We start from the raw sequence: 19,524 nt of genomic DNA on the forward strand, positions 1-19,524 counted from the left end.
GCATCTCTCCAGCTCAAAAAAAAATTCTTTAAAAAAAAAACATCAAACATTACATGGTTATGACTAATGTGACTCTTGATACACGGTCTCTCTTGCTTGTGCCCTCAGTCAGTGACACCAGACAGTGACCTGCATCGGGATGGAGCTGTGTAGAGAACAAAGTCTACTGGACTGTGGTTCTTACAGCTGCTTCTACCTATCGGTGTCAGTCTCTCAAAGGATAGCACCCAGTGCCCACCCTTTAATTAAAAATATCCTGGCTACGGAAGCGTCAATGCCATGGTGTAAGGATATTCAAATGGGGCTGATACTAAACTCCTGGTGTTTTGCACAGCCACTGTAAATATGGCATAAACTGAAAGCCACCGTGCTCTGCTGGGAGGCTACTGGGTTTTGGCTTTAGTTCTGTTGTAGTTGCTTGTCCTCGTGGCTGGCCCCACCCTTGCAGCCATGACAGCATGCAGCCATCGTCAGATTTTGTGAATGTACCCGTGGAGGCACCAGGTGAAAGGAACGAACACCAGGTCCAGAGCAAGGGAAGATCCTAGGGCGTTTGAGCAGCTCTTGATGTTTTCATAAGGAATAGCAGTACTAGTTAGATTTCCTGGCGAAAATCCTAAAACACTGGCCTCAGAAGCCATTAGCTTCTGAAAGCAGAAACTGGGTCTGGTGATTGTCTGAGACTTTGCTACACAAACAGATTTAATTAGTATGTAGGACAATAGAATTTGCATTTGGAAGTGAACTGATGTAATGACCCAGGAAGTCCATCAGAACCAGATGCCGCCATGGGATCCTCATGTAGATGCCCAGACTGGCTAATAATGATTTATTTTTAGGGGATACTAGAGTTTATATACTAGGGGATTTTGGAGTTTAAGTTCTGGTTCATCTATTTGCAAACACAGTTAGGATGCATATTTTGTATTTATATATGATCAACTGTAAAAAAATGAAAGGGACTTGAGATTATCTGGTCCTTTGACATAATCATTTCCAATTTATTCAGCTAACAAATACGTGCCGAGCACTGTTCTACACATTAGGATAGAGGAAATGGTTCTCTTCCCTGTATTTCTTTCTTTTTTTTTTTTTAAGATTTTATTTATTTATTATATGTAAGTACACTGTAGCTGTCTTCAGACACTCCAGAAGAGGGCGCCAGATCTCGTTACGGATGGTTGTGAGCCACCATGTGGTTGCTGGGATTAGAACTCTGGACCTTCGGAAGAGCAATCGGGTGGTCTTACCCACTGTGCCATCTTCCCTGTATTTCTATGGGTACCGTAATGACTAATCTTGGTTATGAGTTTGGCATATCTGAGAAAAGTTAATCTCAGTTGAAGAATTACCCAGTTATGCTGGTCTGTGGCCACATCGTCAGTGAGACATTTTCTTGATTGCTAATTGATGTAGGAGTGCCCAACCCACTGTGGGCGGTACCATTCCTAGGCAGGCAGGGCCTAGGCTGTATAAGAAACGTAGCTGGGAAACAAGCCCGCGAGCAGCTTTCTTCCATGGACCCCTCTCTGACTTCCTTCAGTGATGGACTGTAACCCGGAAGCGGAAGCAAGAATCCCTCTTCCCCAAATTGTTTTGGTCAGCTTTGTATCACAGCATGGGAAAGCAAACTGGAACAGGTACCAAGCAGTTGCTAGGTAGTTTTGCACCCCTGCCTCTTAGGGCTTTTCCTATGACACATCATCACGGTATTTTCGATCGTTTCCATTTTTCTCACTTGTAAGCCTGCTTTCCTGTGACGATCCCTTCCATATTTGAACAGTTCTCCCATCCACCTTTATCCCCTCTGGTGTGACCCCACTCCCAACTACCCTGTGGTCTATGTTCTAAGCTAAAGCCTCCACTCCCCCCAACTACTCCTCCTGGGCACAGCACCCTGTGAATGAGGTAAAAACCAGGTTATCCTAAGGAAAAGTGCGGTTTTAGGCTCACCAGCTACATATGGGAGCTCTTTGTCTCTTAGCTTCAAACATGCCTTGTAACCACCACTCTGCAGCCCTGGGCATGAGGCTCTACAAACAGCATCTCTTCCTTGCCTCTTCCCTTTCTGTCCACAGCAGCCTTCAAGACTGGACAACAGCAGGAAGGATGCTTGTCTGCCAGGCTATTGTTGCCAGTGTCTTACAGCATGGGCCCTGATTCTGACTGAGGCAATTGGCTCCATTTTCTAATCTCCTGGGTTGAACTCTGCGGGACTCACTTTCTGTGTTCACAAAGGATTTTTTAGGACAACTTCCCTCTCTCTAATGACTTTAGCTCACAAGATGTTGGCCCTCACATCTGCATTTCATTTCAGAAATTCTCCCCAGTACGTTTGCTGTGGATATCCTACCTACAGTCACTTTAAACTCTCGTGGAACTAACCCAGACTTCTGAGTTTGAGCTCCCCATTCATCTACAGCCAACCGCCAAGTCCAGGCTGTACCTATGAAGTATTCATTATTGTTCCCTCCTTCTCATCTCAACAAGATTGCCCTCAGTACCCTCTGACTGTCTGCCCTGTCCTTGGTCCTTTTCAAGTTCATTCATGCCCGCATGCCCAGCTTCTGCTTCTCCTTGCAGGTATGTCCTTGTCACACTACACCATCTTCCCCACTGGGCTGTTTTGCTTTCTATTTAAAAACATTTGTGTCTGGGTCTGTGTGTGTACACTGTGTGCAGAGGCCAGTCGAGGGTCCTGATGTACTCTGCCAGCGCTCTCCAGCTGTTTGAGTCAATCATGAACTGGGGTCACATTTTCTCAGCAAGCCAGTCCTCCTGTCTTTGCCCTCCTCAGAGGTGGGATTCGAAGGATGGGCAGGATGTTCGGGCCTGTTATGAGTGCTGGGACTTGAACTCCAGTCTCCCTGATTGGGAAGCAAGTATTCTTAATTGCAGAGGCATCTCTTATAACATCAAGGGCTTATTTCTATTGGGGGAAACCAAATTGTGTTTTGAACATTAATAACTCCACTGCATGGAATATTACCCATCAATAAAAAATTAAAACAACAAAAACCACACTGATATATACACTGATTTGGATGTATCTGGGATGATGTGTGTGTGTGTGGATCATATAATGAACTGTATAATTCCACTAATACTTGAAATAATGAAAGTTTTGCAATGGAGACAGGTTATCAGTTGCCTGGAGGTGAGAAGAAATTGAAGGCACAATGGGAGTAGCTATGTTCGTAAATGGGCATCGATCGAGAGGAGCCTTGTTGTGGGTGACTCAACTGTTGAACAACTTGACCATATCAGTACCAGCATCCTGGCTCTGATACCATCTAGACTTCAAGAAGGGTGTGTGGGGGAGGCAGGGCGTGGCTAAAGGTACTTTGTATTTTTCTTCCAAACACCTCAACGACTTCCCTCCAGAAAGAGCGCAGACCTCACACCTTCCAATGCAGTCTTTTTATTTGAGAAGGTCGATCTGAAGGCAGTGCCCTTTGGGAAAGACGTCTCTCATCATCATGGACATCAACCATTACTCTCAGTACAAAAATACACACATCAGTGACTTCCTTACAATAAATACAGAGTCATGCATCCCACAAGAGAAGGCACCGAAACTGGTCACTTAGTAGTCATAAAAATTATTAGCTACATTAACAAAGCCACCCAAATTATCTGTACAAGGAAATGTAACAATATATTCCAAAGGTGAAAACACATTAAAACATCTTTAAAATAGTATGCAATAAATATCTCAGTTCTCATATAGAGTTTTTTTTTTAAAAATTATGCCATTGTAAACAGCATGTAAACAAACAGAACTCACGTCTTATCATTATTAAAAGTAATTGGAGCCAAAGTTAGAACCTCTGCTCTGTCAGGTTCATTTCAATGGCAAATGTGCTAAGCTGGGAAAAGTCTCACTCTTTTCTGTAGCAAACAGAGCCCACTGTGTAAGAAATAGGCAGACTTTATCTGCATCTGTCAGATACAAGTATTTAGTTTCAAATCAGACTACCAAAACGTAGTAAATTCTTAGCTATATAAATATGGCAAGACTAAATTAAAACTATCTTTTGCAATATAAGAAAGAGAAGGAACTACCTTGTTAAGTTTTTACCATGATGGTAACAGGCGGGAAATAAGTTCTATTTTTATTGAAAAGCATAATGAACGTGCTGGGCAGAAGGGTGCAGCGCCCAGCCTTCCCTGCCCCCTTCTTTTGTGGAACATTTACAAAGTTGAGCTAAGCATAAAAGCTATCTAGTTGAGACCTTTCTTTTGCTAAGGGACACAGAAATGTGTTCCCTATTTTATATGATATTTTATATGATGGGAAATAGTGATTTCAAAATATGCTTATTGAAATGTGAAAATACAAACCAGCCAAAGCTCCCTCCCCCAACCTTACCGACAGGAAAGATAAAGACAGTTGATTTCTTCATTCTCAATAAAGGAAACCTATAGCCTATCTGTCAATAAATATTCAGAAGTCAGTATCATAACACAAATGTTTGCTGTGGTTCATCTACATATCAGAGCCTTGTGGGATTCATAGGCTTGCATATTACTAATGCTGAGATAACAGCTGTGCTCCCTGTCAAATGCCATGACTTCCTACCTCCATCACGATACCTAGGGTAACACCAACCCACTTCAACCAACTTCAAATGGAGCCTTCTGATCTCCTACAGAGCATCACCGTGTGACCTCCATCCTCTCCTGTGGGTCTGCAATGTCGCCTCATGTATTTTGCTGAAAATGTCATGAATTTGTGCCTTCCCCAAATAAACCTGAGATTTCTTCCTGTTCTATGAACCAGACCCTTATGTTCAACGCAGCCCCTGTAGCAGCAGAAGCAGCAGAGCGCAGGGCTAGTGAGGCCCACTCTTGATCAGCAACAGCCAGAACTGTGGCTGACAGGAAAATATATACGAGTTGCGGAAATAAAAATGGGGTTGCTTTGTGGTGACTCAGATTTGGTTAGTTTTGGAGGGTGCTGGGGTGGAAGGAGACATGGCCAAAATCACTCCAGATAAGAAACTGCTTTTGCGTGTTTAAAAGCCCTCCTAATTTTTTAAACAGACTTTAGAAAGATCAATTCGAGGACAAATTGAAAGCCTACAGACAAGAGTCCTGTCTTATTTTACCTGTATCCTCAGCATCTAAGTGTGTATCCCGGTTACAAAGAAGTAGGAAAAGTTAACCAAGTGCCTAGAAGAAGCACTTAATTATTTAATTGACTGGTGTTCGTTCAGGAAACTTAACTTACAGAGCACTGTGATAACTTTTATCATTATTTGGGGACGTGGTAGAATGGCTTCGGAGAGTCAAAAAGGAAAGCAGGCCCAAGGGTAATAGCAAATTTTTAGTCACTATGTTTTATAAGGATAATGATAGCCAGAGATCTTCCCATATTTGTAATACAATAATCACTAACAGTAAATGGCCCAATATTATACAAATTTCATCTGTGTCTTCTTGGGCAAATACTGTCTAAAATTCCATCTTTCTTACTGTTTTTTATTCTTTTTCTAGTTCATAATTAATAAATGCTTGTCTATGAAGACTATAAGTAGTATATAGAACAGAATCTGTAGGGCAGGTGTATGATTTACAAGCAAGATTTTGTCAGGAATGCTGAAAATTATGTCTCACTTTCAGAAACAAGAATTCCTGACAAATATTTCTGATGTGAAGAAATGTGATTTTTATATGAGGATCCTTGACCAAACAGTTGCTTTTGCCTGATAATGTTCTGTTTGTTTGCACAGAAGGCTTGTGTCCTTGCAAGCACAAGACTTTGAAGGTATTTTGAGTTTTTATTTGCGACAGTATGAAAATAATATCCAAAAACATTTGTCAAAGACCTATTATGTGCTAGCTATACTCTGGGACTACAAAAATCGAGAAAAATTCAGTGGGGGGGGGGGGAGTGTTGTGTGTGTGTGTGTGTGTAAAACAGAATATGACATTAACAGAAAAACTTTGAATATACATGAAACGTGGATGAAATACTGGCCTGAAAGTTATCATTGAGATGGATTAAACAACCACCACCACCAGGCATGGTGGTGCACGCCTTTAATCCCAGCACTTGGGAGGCAGAGGCAGGTGAATTTCTGAATTCGAGGCCAGCCTGGTCTACACAGTGAGTTTCAGGACGGCCAGGGCTACACAGAGAAACCCTGTCTCGAAAAAACAAAACAAAACAAACAAACAACAACAATAAAAACCAACCAACTACCACCACCACCACCAAAAGCAACCAACAAAAACATGCTGTAGGCAGGCTGAAGCAAAAGCACTGCAAATTGGAGGCCATCCAACAATGCTTCACAGAACGGTGAATTTGCACTGTTTCTTGGATGAGCTGACCTGGGCCATGTCATTCTGCCAAGGTACTAAACCCCCAAGCTGGAGCCGCTCTGCATTCCTGAGTTAGAAAGGTTAACAGAGGGGAGAAGCAGGGCTAAAGGGTAGCAGGGCAAACAAGACTGGGCTTCCTGATCGGCCCTTTGCTCCCCTGCACTGTGCTCAATCAGCCATTCTTGAGGCAAAGTCCTAGAGACTGATCCACAAAGCACATTTGTGTCTCTGTACTCTGGGATGTGAGACTGCAAGTAGGATATGGAATATGATGTCTTTTCTTGGGGCAGTTTCTCTAAGGGAATACATGAGGACCTTGACTGGCAGCTATATTCATCTCGATAAACTAGCCATTTAACAGGAACACAGAAAACCTAATATGCAGATTATATTATAGACCCATGACCTATTCTTGGTAGATGTCACTCATTCAGCTTCACCTTCCATTTGGTTGTTGCTGTTGTTGGTACTATTGCACTGTTGGGAGTGAACCAGGGTTTCCCACTTGCAGTATAAAAACTCTTCCACTGAGACACTTGCCTTCCACTTTTGTTTGTAAATGCAATGTCAAGGGTTACCAGACTGGATGTTTCTTTTTCATGTTATAACTGGAATGGCTTTCTTTATAACTAAAATGTCACTGGAAAAGACATAGTAAATTTAGGTAGGACTGACGACATCTGTCCTTTCTTATTGTAGAAAACAATTTGACTACTTATAACTGGCAGTGTTGGGCCAACTCTTAGAGCTGGGGTCCCAAGGCACCAAAATACATTAGTGAAGAGAGGACACAGTGGGCCAGCGACAAGGTGTGACCAAATGAGCCTTGTTAGATCCAAGAGGTAAGTGAAAAACCACCACTGTCTCGAAGGGAAACATATCACAGCAAACACACTTCAAGGCTCGGCTAAGTCATGAAAGTGTCTTTGGTGTTCATCTATGGACCGAGTCACCTTTATTCTGTCCTTTAAAGGAGCCTTCCAACCTCCTGAACCGAGATCCACTACTGTCTGCTCTGCATTGAGAAAGCACAGACAGCTCTGCCCTGGGAATAAACATTCACCAGAGCTGTTCTAAATGTCTAAGAGGTTACCTCGCCCACCCGGATGGCTTCCTTAATTGACCCGTAATTTCTGCAGTAAAATGGGCTCTCTGGAGAGTTAATTAGCTAACTTCTAGTTAGGACTTCAGACTTAACCAGTGGGGCGAGATCTGAGGTGCAGCGCTCACCACATTAGACATTTTATGTGCATTCGGTCCTTCTGTAATACAAAGGGAAAGACGTGTTCAAATTCTTTGTTCCTGGGCCTCGGCAAACCGTCTCAAGTTCCTGCACTATCTATGTTTCTAACAGATTCTCACTTTTTTCCATCCTCAATAAATGCATCTACGACAGGGAAACATAAAGCTCTGTCTCTTATTAAAAGCAAATTTAATTTTTAATTTCCCAATGGGTTTGTATGACTCATGATTCACCTGCTGTTTATGTTATGAAACAGAAGAAAAACAGGTTGGATTTAGGGATTGAAGCGATTTCTTAGCTCTGCAACATTCAGCAGGATTTTTGTTCTTTCTTTGGAAAACAAGTGATTTTATTCTGTGCGGTGTGTTGTGCAATTGCATTTTACGTGTCTAAGCTTCTTAAATTGGAGTCAAGAATGCATCCAAATGAAATAATGAAAAACTCAGCTAAACTTTCTGGTTACTTGATAGAAATAAGCAAAAGTTATCCACCGTGGGTTCCATTTGCAGTGTAGCCCAAAACCAGGAAACGGGTTTTGAATGTAGACTCGGGAACCATGGGCTAGATATCAGAGGTATGAGATTTGTGGTAGGATTCAAGATTCAGCGTTAATTGGAATGCCACATTGGCCAGTGCAATCACAGACATGTCCCCACCACAAGAATTAAAAACCCACTATAAGAAAAAACTTACAGATTGAAGACATGTATTGGGCAAAATATATCCTAATGGAGCTCTTGACCGCATTGCCCCTTCAGCCTTTCTGCTTTGTGTCTTTTTAGATATAAAAATCATTTTGTAGAAAAGTTCCTATGACTGGTAACTATAACTCAGTTACCTAAGACAGAAGAGAAAATATTTTTTCTTTTTTCTTTTTCTTTTCTTTTCTTTTTCTTATCTTTTTTTTTTTTTTTTTTTTAAGAAGGAATACACTGGGCGTCTGTTTCACAGAAATGAGCATTTCAAGTATATAAGTCAACCATTAACAGAGCTATTACACTCCAGGCAACAGCAGTAAAAATGAAAGGAGCTAGACTATGCATTCTGTATAAAGAGTACATTTCACAACATAATAAATAAGGGCACTGATTTATACAACCATTCTAAGTAATACTGTCAAGGAACAATGCTCACGTCAGCACTGTCCTGCAGAGAGAAAATCAAAGGTACAATTCTTGCCCCCAAAGCCACAAAATATACAAAGCTTTTGTGTTTGCTTGTTATGAAGTAATTTTATCTGCCAAAAGTCTTGCAAACTCAAATACATATTGGCAAGTTTGAATAGCCAGCATGTAATTCTTTTGGTATAAAAAGGTAAGAAAAACCGTAGTATGAAAATTAATAACACCAGTAGGAGAAAGCTGTTGTACAAATAGAGATTTAAACATACAAGTGATTTTTATCTCACCTAAAGAAAACAGTCCATCTCACTTGACTGTTTGAAAATAATTTTCATATTTACCAGCTCTAGATAAATATATTACTCCAATGTATTAGTCATTTGCAGTATAGAATATATAACTCACAAAACTGTGAATGTTATAATCCCCAAACCTTTCACAGAACAAGCTACCAGCTATCAGCACTGTGAGCCACCTTCAGCTGTATATGCAGTTAGTTCTCAGACTGTAGAAGTGGCAATGGCTAACCTGTGTGGACAACACCTACCATCAAAGACTAAAGGTCACGAAACCTCCTTCTTCCTGGTTTGCTTACATATTTAACTGCATTACTCTACTTTGATGGCCTCAGTTGAGCATGAAATGTCTTTATTTTAATGCATTTTATGAGTAACCCTGTGTGCTTCTGGGTCTGGTTACTCTTGAAATGCAGAGAATATGAAATGTCCTGACTATTTACAAAGTCTTATGCATGGGTAACTTGTAGCTAATAGGAAATTATTTTTATGTGGATTTTAAAATAATTTTTGGGCTGTGGTTTGGTTTTTCTTTTCCAACTAAAACTTGGAAGTGCAAAAAAATAGAAGTATATTAAATAATGTAAATATTATATCTTAAATTATATAAACAGAAGTGAGCTGCTCACCTATAACATATACTGTGGAGTCTATCTTAAGCATTATTATTGAGTTAATGTAGTCTTGGTTTCATTTCTTTACCTGAAAATAACAGAGAGTACTATAAAAAAAAAAAGATAGGTACAGTCCAGCTGTCTTTAGCTCTCTGTTCTCTATATCAACAAACTTTTATATCTTTTCTTATAACATAAATATCTCTAAACAAAACTTGGAAAACAATATAAAGAAAAATAATGTTTTGCTTATTATATATATAAGAAAACAATTACCACTCCTTAAAAGTTCTAGTTGCTTCTTTGTGAAGGAATCCTGTTGCTAAGGTATCATTACCTATGTGACAGAGACTGTGACACAGAAGTCACCTGAGGGATGCCACAGCAGAAACGAGGGAGAGGAAGGGCTTGCTCCCCCTGGGGTGGGCAGTGAGAATAAGGGAAACCAGGAAGCCAATGGCAAAAAAGCCCCAGGGGTCAACAGTCCCTCTGAGGATGCTCCATTTCTAAATTCCTTTATTCCTAACTGTACTGGGTAGAGTTTGAAAACTGCCATCTCTTAACCAACCATAAAACCCATATCTAACAATCTCACAGTTGACAGAGAATGTGTCTATTGAGGTTGAGGGGGTAGGTGGGCAAGAGAGACTCCAGATGTTAGAATTTTAAAAGGGATTGATTTTTACAGCTAAATTAAAATTGATTTCCCTAAAGAATTCGTCCTTGGAAAATGAACGTTCACAATGCACTCGAGCTCAGCTGCGGGTATAAATGACTTACTTTAGAAGTGATGTATATTTTTTTTTCAATTTTTCTATTAATACCTTGTCAATTCATGTAAAAATAGAAAGATTAGATATCAAAGAAGCTAGGAAGTTATGTTTGGGTAATTTATACTAAAATATAAAAATAATTAAGGGACAGAATCCTGACAATAAATCACTGGGGAAAAAAATCTCAGTTTAGGAGAATTTGAATTTGGAGGTCAAGAACATACTACCTTTTAGCAACTATTTTTAAGCGATTTTGAACCACATGAAAATCAAGATAAGTTATCATAAGATAAAGAGATCCAAATTTAGCAAAAATATGCCTGCTTTCAGAGTTCAAATGGCACACTCGCTTTTCTTACAATCATCCCGGTTCTACCCCCACTCCCCCTTTCTGCATACCTAATGACTCACATAACATGCATGGGCTGCTATGTCCCTTCCAGCGTGACAAGCATGAAGTATGTCCACTGGATACTTTATTGACACAAGAAAATGAAAATGTCTTTATCTCAGTACATGTTCTTCTGAAATGCTCAGTGTGAATTAAGTCATGAGCAACCGAGCAAGAACAAACTAAGCCAAGTGTGGGACCGGGGAAGCTTACTGTCCCCAAGGGCCGGAATCTCACCAAGAGGAAGACTCCAGAAGCAGACCTGGAGTTCTGAAGTTCTGCATTTAAAAATATGTACCTATTATTGTGTGTATGTGGGTGAGGATGCCATGGTGGGAAGATGGAGGTCAGAGGACAGGTCCACAAGTGTTTCTCTTTCCACTTGAATATGGCATCTGGCATCAAACCTGTTGCCAGACCTGCTGAGCCATCTTGTCCGCTCCAACAGTCTGCATTGCTATAAGCTTCCAGATAACATGGATGCTGACTGATAGATGGCCCATGGACCACAGATTTAGTAGTAGTGACACTGGTTCACTGCTGTCAAATGAAATTTTTTCGTGATGGTGGAAATGCTCTACATTTGTGGTTACAGGGCACTCAAAGTGCTGGTAGTGCAACTGCAAAACAGAACTTTGAGCAAGAATAAACTTCAATTTAATAGCCACAGGCGTCCAGCGGCTAAAACACCAGACAGCACAGATCTGACCTGGACATCCACTGTTTCCACCTTCTCAACCACAGCAGTGTTTCCAAATGAGCCAACCCATCAATTCATTTCAACTGTCTAGGAAACTGAAAATTTATTGAATCCCCTGACATTTTGCCATGGGGTAACTGATGGGACGGTGAGGATATGCGTAGACATGGACGAGAACGGCCTAGTCACCTGGCGAACACCCAGTTCTGTTCCCTTCCTGGGGTAGGGGGAGTGCACAGGAAATGCTTTGGAGGACAGCAGAGCCAGCTACAGTCAGGTGCACACCTGAGCATCTCTCTCTACTTAAGAGGATGTGGCTGGATGTATCCTAGCGAGGATCCCCCTTCTGAAACCTCACATAGGGTAAGAGCATCTCTGTGACACTAGCAGAGACAGAAGGCGTCTCGGGAGCACACTGCTGTGTGTCCAGTGTTGGAACTCACTGGACCCAGACTCACGAAGTCATGGGTTAGAGAGAGAAATGTTCACACTGGACAAAATCGTTCATTCAAACTGTCATCTTAGAGAATCTCTGTCATCCCAAAGCCATTTCACTGAAAGTTTTCATGAGTCAGGATTTCATGAGTCAGGATACATAAAAGGTGTCAGTGGGAACTGAAAAGATACGCCGGGGCCTAGCAAACACATAAGTGGATGCTCACAGTCAGCTATTGGATGGATCACAGGGCCCCCAATGGAGAAGCTAGAGAAAATACCCAAGGAGCTAAAGGGATCTGCAACCCTATAGGTGGAGCAACATTATGAACTAACCAGTACCCCGGAGCTCTTGACTCTAGCTGCATATGTATCAAAAGATGGCCTAGTCGGCCATCAGTGGAAAGAGGCCCATTGGACTTGCAAACTTTATATGCCCCAGTACAGGGAAACGCCAGGGCCAAAAAGTGGGAGTGGGTGGGTAGGGGGGTGGGGGGTGGGGGAAAGGGTAGGGGGGACTTTTGGGATAGCATTGGAAATGTAAATGAGGAAAATACCTAATTAAAAAAAATAGAAAAAAAAAAAGATTACCAAACAAAAAAACAGCCCATCACTGAGCACCTCTAGGGCAGCAGCCATTAGACTGTCTTTTCTATTGACAGTAATATATTTGGGGTGAAGATGAAAACTCAATAATGTGTTAATACACTCTTTATAGACTGGAGTCCTCTCCCCACCCCCACTCCTTTCTCTTGAACAATGATCTGGGGGGAGCTCTGGGTTGATCTTGTTTCACAGGAAAAGTTGGCAAGGTACCCACCAGGTGGTATATTACACGGGCTTCACAGGTGTGAAGCTTAACATTGAAACTACTAAGCGATTGGTTTATTTTCAGCTCAAAAGTCTTGATAGGAATTATCTTTGGAAAGTGTCCATTGTGCACAACTTGGGTAAAATGTGAGACATACTTACATGGTCAGGAACGCATTGGGTTTGCCTGTTGATCCCTTTGGTTTTTGCTCTGCTAGGGGTGGAGCCAAGCCCCTTGCCTGTCCTAAGCAAACACTTTGCCACTGAACTTCATTTATTTTTAAGGTATTTCAATTTGGGGATTTTTTCCCTAGTAAATACCCAAGTAAAAATGAAACACTAAGCATTGGGCAAATGATTGTCTAGAAAGTAGCAGGGATACTGTATGCCCAGACAATGCATGTCAGTAAGTATATGCACACAGGTAAGGAAGCATGACACATATGTGCACATGTGTGGGTATGTTTATCTACTGAGCACCTGGCAGGCTACACTATCAAAACCGCCTTCACTGGGTCAGCAGCCCTGCTTGCTTCTCTTATATACACAAGTTTCAAATATTACAGTTGATTTTTGGCATATAATGACCAGAAAACAGAGATTTCTTTTCTTTTCTTTTTTTCCTTACTTTTTTGACTTGTATACCTTTGGCTTTCAAATACTTGATGATTCTATTGAGCGACACTGACACACAATGGTTTAGAAAAAGGGAAATAATATCTACTGGATAGACTATCAAAATGTGAGATAGTAATACAAAAAGCCCTTAAGAAACAAAATGAAATTCCTTCTATTGGTGAGTTCCTGTCAGTAATCACCTCAGCTAGTCCCCAGAACTCAGGCTGGGAATCTCAGCCAAGACCTTGAAAAATTCCTGGATGTCAAGTCTTACAAGTGCAAGCAGAAACTCAAAATGATTATTAAACTGATATGAAAAAAAATGGGAACAAAATGTGGGAATTTGGGTTTGGAAAGCTGGAATAAGTTTCATAGGTGACAGAACATGTAAGCTTATGAAAACACCCAATAATTCTCCTTATGTGCACACCTGTAGTTTGAGACAGGCAAAGAATTTGGTTTGCATAAGATGTATATCATTTGTTGATCATGGCACAGACAAACATTCCCAGACTCTTAGGTACGGAATATTTACTCCAAAGTGCCCTTAACCAACCAAAAAGTGCTTGGGCAGTTGGGTGGTAATAAATTAAATTTCATCATAATAAACATTAAAGCTATTGAAATATTACAATAATATATATGACATGCAAGAAAAAGAAAGACAACTCAGGCAAGGAGCATCGTGCATCAGATTTGCATCAGTCATAGTGAGTTACGGGTTGGTTTCACCGTATTTTTTGACCAGTGGATCCTGGGAACTTAGGGTGAAAAACTTAAAAGTACAACTCCTATCTTTATCTCCTAACCAGTGACTTCTAGAGAGGAGCCAATGCCTTCACTGGGAAGCCTGCGAAGTTCCAGCTGCATACTGTTAACACAGTTGCAGGCACACATAGGAACCGCCTGTGGGCCCAGATCTAAAGACCCTCCCTGGACGATGGGCAAGCAAGTCCACTTTTCAGACAAGGCAATCATGTCTAATCCTTCTTCTACTACTGTGAGCATTTTTTTTTTTTTAGCATGTCAGGTTTGCACAATGAGAACATGGCTTTGTGGAATGGTCTTTTTCTTTTTGGCACAAAAATTATTTTCTAATACCTCAAATCAAAACTTTCACCCACAGCAAAATATCAGTCGAGAGAGGTGCTTCAGAGGCGCTTATCTGTGCAGTAAATCACAACAACAGGCAGCGGCTTCCGAGGACTCTGTATTGAGTGGTGAGTGAGGACTTCTCTTCCCAGAAATAGCACCAGTGTGACCACCCCTCAGACCAAGTTGGGAGGGTTCCGTTCAAGCTCTTTAATTCCCTGGAGAATTCGCTTCATATGACCCACTTTCGGAATCCCCAGGTCCTGAAAAAGTAAGAGAAAAAAAATTAATTAAAAAAAGAAACATAGAAAAACAAAAGTAATAGAAAAGAAGAGAGGGAGGAAAAAAAAAGAAAATTTTACCAATAAGCATTTCAACTAGTAATTCACATAATTAGCATATAATTAGCATATACTCCATTTTATTAACAGTTCATATTGATCGGCTCTGGAAGTGACAGGTAGAAAACTACGTTAAGATACCAGGCCCCATGCAAACTCTTCTTAAATGTGATATTTTCCCAAATTATGTACAGCGAGGGAAAGTGTTCAAGAATCAAAACTAATATGGTTTCTTCCCCCCCCCCCTCTCTCTCTCTCCCTCTCTCTCTCTCTCTCTCCCTCTCTCTCTCTAAAATAAAAAATACTGGCTCTTTTGTGATCTGAGGCAAATGATGGAGGACAACCGGAATTTTAAGGCACAGGTTTTTATCATGTACACGCACACATGCACACACACACACATTTTTCTTTTCTCTCTCTCTCTCTCTCTTTCTTTCTTTTCCTTTTGTAGACAAGGTTCTGCTACCTTGTCCAGCCTACTCTTGGACTTAGTGATCCTCCTGCCTCAGCTTCCCAACCTTTGGAATTCTGTGCTACCACACCCAGGTCTTAAGCTTTGTTTCTATCTAGTGCTGTATTAAACTTAAGCTTGAGGCCTGCTAGCCATGGTGGTACATGCCTGAAGTTCCAGGATTTACTAGTCAGGGGTTGGCGGATACCAATTTCCAGGTCATCTTTGGCTACATAGCAAGTTTGGGACCAGCCTGGGCTACATGAGACACAGGATTTGGAGAAAGAAAAGTGAGGTTTCACAGGGGAAGATACCAGTGTCCACCACCTGTAATTTAAATTGTAAATTTATTTGTATTTGCATCATGAGTCCAGATTTGATGAGAATATCTTATTTATTAGTGTGTGTGTGCGTGTGTGTCTGTGTGAACGTGAATGAGTCTGGGCATGCACATGCCACAGTGACCAGGTGGAGTCCAGAGGCCAGTTTTTGGGAGTCGGTTTTCTCCGCCCACTTTCTGAGGCTCACTCTCTCTTGTTGCTTAAATTATGTTGCAGAACATCCTAGGCTAGCTGGTCTCAGCCCCCAGTGCTTCCAAGTGATTCTCTTACTTTAATTCTCTCGGATCTTGCTAGACACTCCCCCAAGAAGTTAACTATGGGATTACGAAAGGGAAATGTCCTAAGAAAGTTCACACAATTCGACAGTGTAGGGGCTGGATTTATTTTTAAGTCATAAATGAAACAGACCAAACTGATTTGAATTACACACTTGGACACAGCATACACACTCTCTCTTATTCTTTAGAGCAGTAATAATAACCATTCTAAATCCTTCAAGAAAACCATTTTTCTATAGCCAGCACAATTCAAGCTTGAGGTAATTCTAGGATAACATTTTTTATCAAACTTAACTGACCCAAAAACCCAAATGTTCTCAAATGCTACCTGGATGAACAAAATTAGTCCTTAGGCTATTTCACATTTCTTGGGTATGTGATAAATACCAAACTTGAGGGCAAGCCCAAATTTTTATCTGTTGCATAAATTTACAATATAAATGAGTGTTTTAATGGGACTGGAGAGTTGGCTCAGTGACTAAAGTTGGCTTGCCACTTTGCAAAAGACACAAGTTCAGTTCCCAGCACCCATGTCAAGTGGCTTACATCTTCTTGTCACTGCAGCTCCAGGTACCCTATGACTTCTGCTGGCCCCCTGGGCACCTGGACATATAGCATACACTTACAAAGACATACACTTAAATGGAATATCTTTTTTGGCAAAAAGAATGCTACATTTCAGAGTTCCCATTTGAACAGCAGACTTATTCTTTAGACGTTGCAATAGTACTCTGCTTATAAAATATAATAACTATCTTATTTTAGGCCATACAAACACTTCTTTCTCCAGAACACAAACTTTACTTTGATATTTTCCTCAGAATTACTGCTTCGGTACCATGAGAGGAACATTTTCTAGAGGATATCACAGTTATCCCGGCTTGGTAGCTACAGTCTCTTTACTGTGACCAGATTCAGTATCTTCTCGGCTTCTAGTTGTTAGGTTATGATAGAAGTTTTGCTTTGACATTTGATAGAGCTCTCAGTTCATCAGGTATCATACACTGGTACTTCTGATGTGTTTGTGTGTGGAGATGTATGTGTGTTGACCGATATGTGCTTTTTGTTCATGCATGTAGAGGTCAAAGATCAACACAGAGCTTCCTTTTAAGTTGCCTTCCATCTTATTTTTGAGATGGGGCTCTCTCTGAGCCTGGGGATCATTGATTTCTCTAGACTCTTGCCAAGTCTCCATCTCTCCAGACCTGACAGTAGTTATCATATACCTTATTACTGACTTTTTGTTTCTCTGGATGAACAGACATAATTTTGCCAAAGATTCCTTTGAAGATATTGAGTTATCCTTCTAGCCACCCATATACAACTTTCTGAGTGTGTCTGGGGGAGGGGAACCCCCACTATGCCTTTACCATCTTATCTTCTCCAGCATCCCTACTGGGTTCCAGCACGGGGAAAAAAATCACTGCCTGCCTCTTCTTCTGCTAAAGCATGTTAGAAATGTTTCTCATAGGCAAGTTAGGCTGTCAGGTTGTTATCTTCAGTTGTTTGGTAATCTCCCATGTTAAAGAAGGGATGCTTGGGCTGAGCTGAGGGAAGGAGTTAACTGGGTGTGGGATAGTGAGACATAAGCCATGAGCACACATTCTCATGGTCAGAAACAGTGTTTTTAAGCCAGGAGACCAAAGTGGCTGGGCCATGGGGCCAGTAAGAGGCCATGGACAAGAGGGTGAGTAAATAGGCAGGGCCTTTGGGTCTGTCTCTTCAGAGATGGACGCCACTGTTCTCATAAGAACAAGAAGCTTTCTGGAAGGCCTAAAGCAGAAAAGTCATATACTTGTTTGAAGATGGCAACCCATCACAGGGGTGGGTTCTAGACTGGAGAGTCAGAGGGACAACGAGATGATCTTCCACGGAAAGGTGGGATGTGGGGTGCAGTGTGATGGAAGATCCTGGGAAGAACCCGAGAGCAACGATGGAGCGGAATCTACAACTTAAAAATTTGGCTAGAATGGCGAGATGGATCAGGAAGGGGAAGAAGCTAAATATGATTCTGGGTTTATCCACTTCCAGCACCCGAGGGGCTGGGGGCAGGGTTCAGCGAAATGCAGAGCTGGTGAGGAGACGAAGCAGGAGAGAGGCAGAAGGTGAGAGTCCCTCTGGGATACAGTAAGATCTACGCCCTTTGCGATGCCCAAGGATCAGCGGCCGGTTGGTAACAGAACCCTACAGTTCACTCATGAGGTCAAGGTGAGAGAAGATTGTTAATCCCTGTCATATTCATAAACAGGAGTTGAAGCAGCCAGCGGGTGTGTGGAGGAAGACTCGGCAGGAGGTAATCCTTCCCCAGCACGCAGGAGCTAGTCTATGGCTCTGCCTCTTCTGAAGCTCGCACACGGGAAAGAGGGAAGCTGCTCGCCAGCTTTGTGGTTTTGTGTTCCAGGAGGCTCCTTCTGTTCAAAATGGCCTCTTGCCATCACCCATACCCTATTTCAGAACCAAAAGTGTTAAATGTCAATACAGATTTCTAAAGTGGCAAGGGAGAGAATATAACTGGGATGAAAAACACGAAGAGAGCAAAACCAAGCCATGAAAAGCGAATGAGGAGGTTCAGTAAAGTCGTCCTCAGCCTTCTCCTTCCTTCTTATGCTCGCTCTCTCCTCCCACAGGTCACTAACTAATGTGGTGTCTTGTGTGTATGCAGACAAATGTTAATTTGAAAAGTATTTACTACATTCAATATATGTGTATGCATATTTATACATGTGCTGAGTATACATCTGTATATATATTCATGAACATGAACATGTATGCATCTATGTGTACTTTAAGACACATAAGTTCAGAACATGTATGATGTGAGCGTCCAGAAAGATGACACTGAGAGAATCTAGCATACTCCATTGACCAGCAACTGGTTCTTCAATAAATAGTGCAACCTGCCAAGGTCACCAGAAGTCACACAAACACTAGCTATAATAAGCCACCACAGCTCTGGGCGAGCATCATGTGTGTGCACATGGGTATGCGTTCATTTCAAGCTTTGAAGTCAATCTCTGATTTATGAGCTCTCACACTGTGTATCCTGAGCTGCATCAGTTAAGACTAACAGAATAAGCTGTCTATTATTTTATTATTATCAGAGCTAACAATGTTCAGATAGGGGCAGTATTCTTCTTTTGATCTGCTAAAACACTGTACAACTCTGCAATAAAGATATGAATTTTACACTATCCATCACTAGGGCCAAGATCTCCACTAAACTACGCAAATGAAAGCACAAGAGTTACAAATCGCTGAAAGGTCCTAACTCTATGCATGCTAGAACACCATCTAGGGTGGAAAGGGATCGTGACGCAGTATTACTTAGCGGAGCTGTAAAGCGGCAGCACGCTGTGAGAATATATCGAAAACTCCCACCCACCACACATGGTTTTCTGCATGTGTGTGCATGTAGAAGCCAGAAGCTGATGTGTGTCTTCCTCCAGCACCGTAAGTTTTGAGGCAGGGTCTCTCATTCAGTTTAGAGATCATTGGCTAGATCCTGTCTCTGCTCACCCCCAGTTCTGAGGTTTAAGACGCATTAAGATGCCTTGTTGCTGTTGTTGTTTGCATGTGTGCTGTGACTGACCTCATGTTCCCAGGCTTGTACAGCAGGGCTTTAGCGACCGATCCATCTCTCTAGCTCCTATCATTCTCGTTAAATCCTGGGCAGAATAACCCAGCTTACGC

At 41.6% G+C, this 19,524-nt stretch overlaps 1 protein-coding gene across 10 annotated transcripts in view; it reads right to left on the reverse strand.

Moving 5' to 3' along the window:
* Positions 1 to 12,469: 12,469 nt before the first annotated feature.
* Dgkh (diacylglycerol kinase eta) overlaps positions 12,470 to 19,524 on the reverse strand; it is a 163,221-nt gene continuing 156,166 nt past the window's right edge. For 9 of the 10 annotated variants that reach the window (XM_029469093.1, XM_029469095.1, XM_029469094.1 and 6 more), the window contains one exon: positions 12,471 to 14,686. In XM_029469093.1, the coding sequence (XP_029324953.1) occupies positions 14,634 to 14,686 (53 nt within the window). In that variant the 3' untranslated portion in view covers positions 12,471 to 14,633. Of the gene's footprint in view, positions 14,687 to 19,524 lie in introns of all 10 variants that reach the window. The other variant, XM_029469092.1, reaches the window with a different exon arrangement.

This window comes from Mus caroli, chromosome 14 (genome assembly GCF_900094665.2).
Source record: "Mus caroli chromosome 14, CAROLI_EIJ_v1.1, whole genome shotgun sequence".
Taxonomy (NCBI): Eukaryota; Metazoa; Chordata; class Mammalia; order Rodentia; family Muridae; genus Mus; species Mus caroli.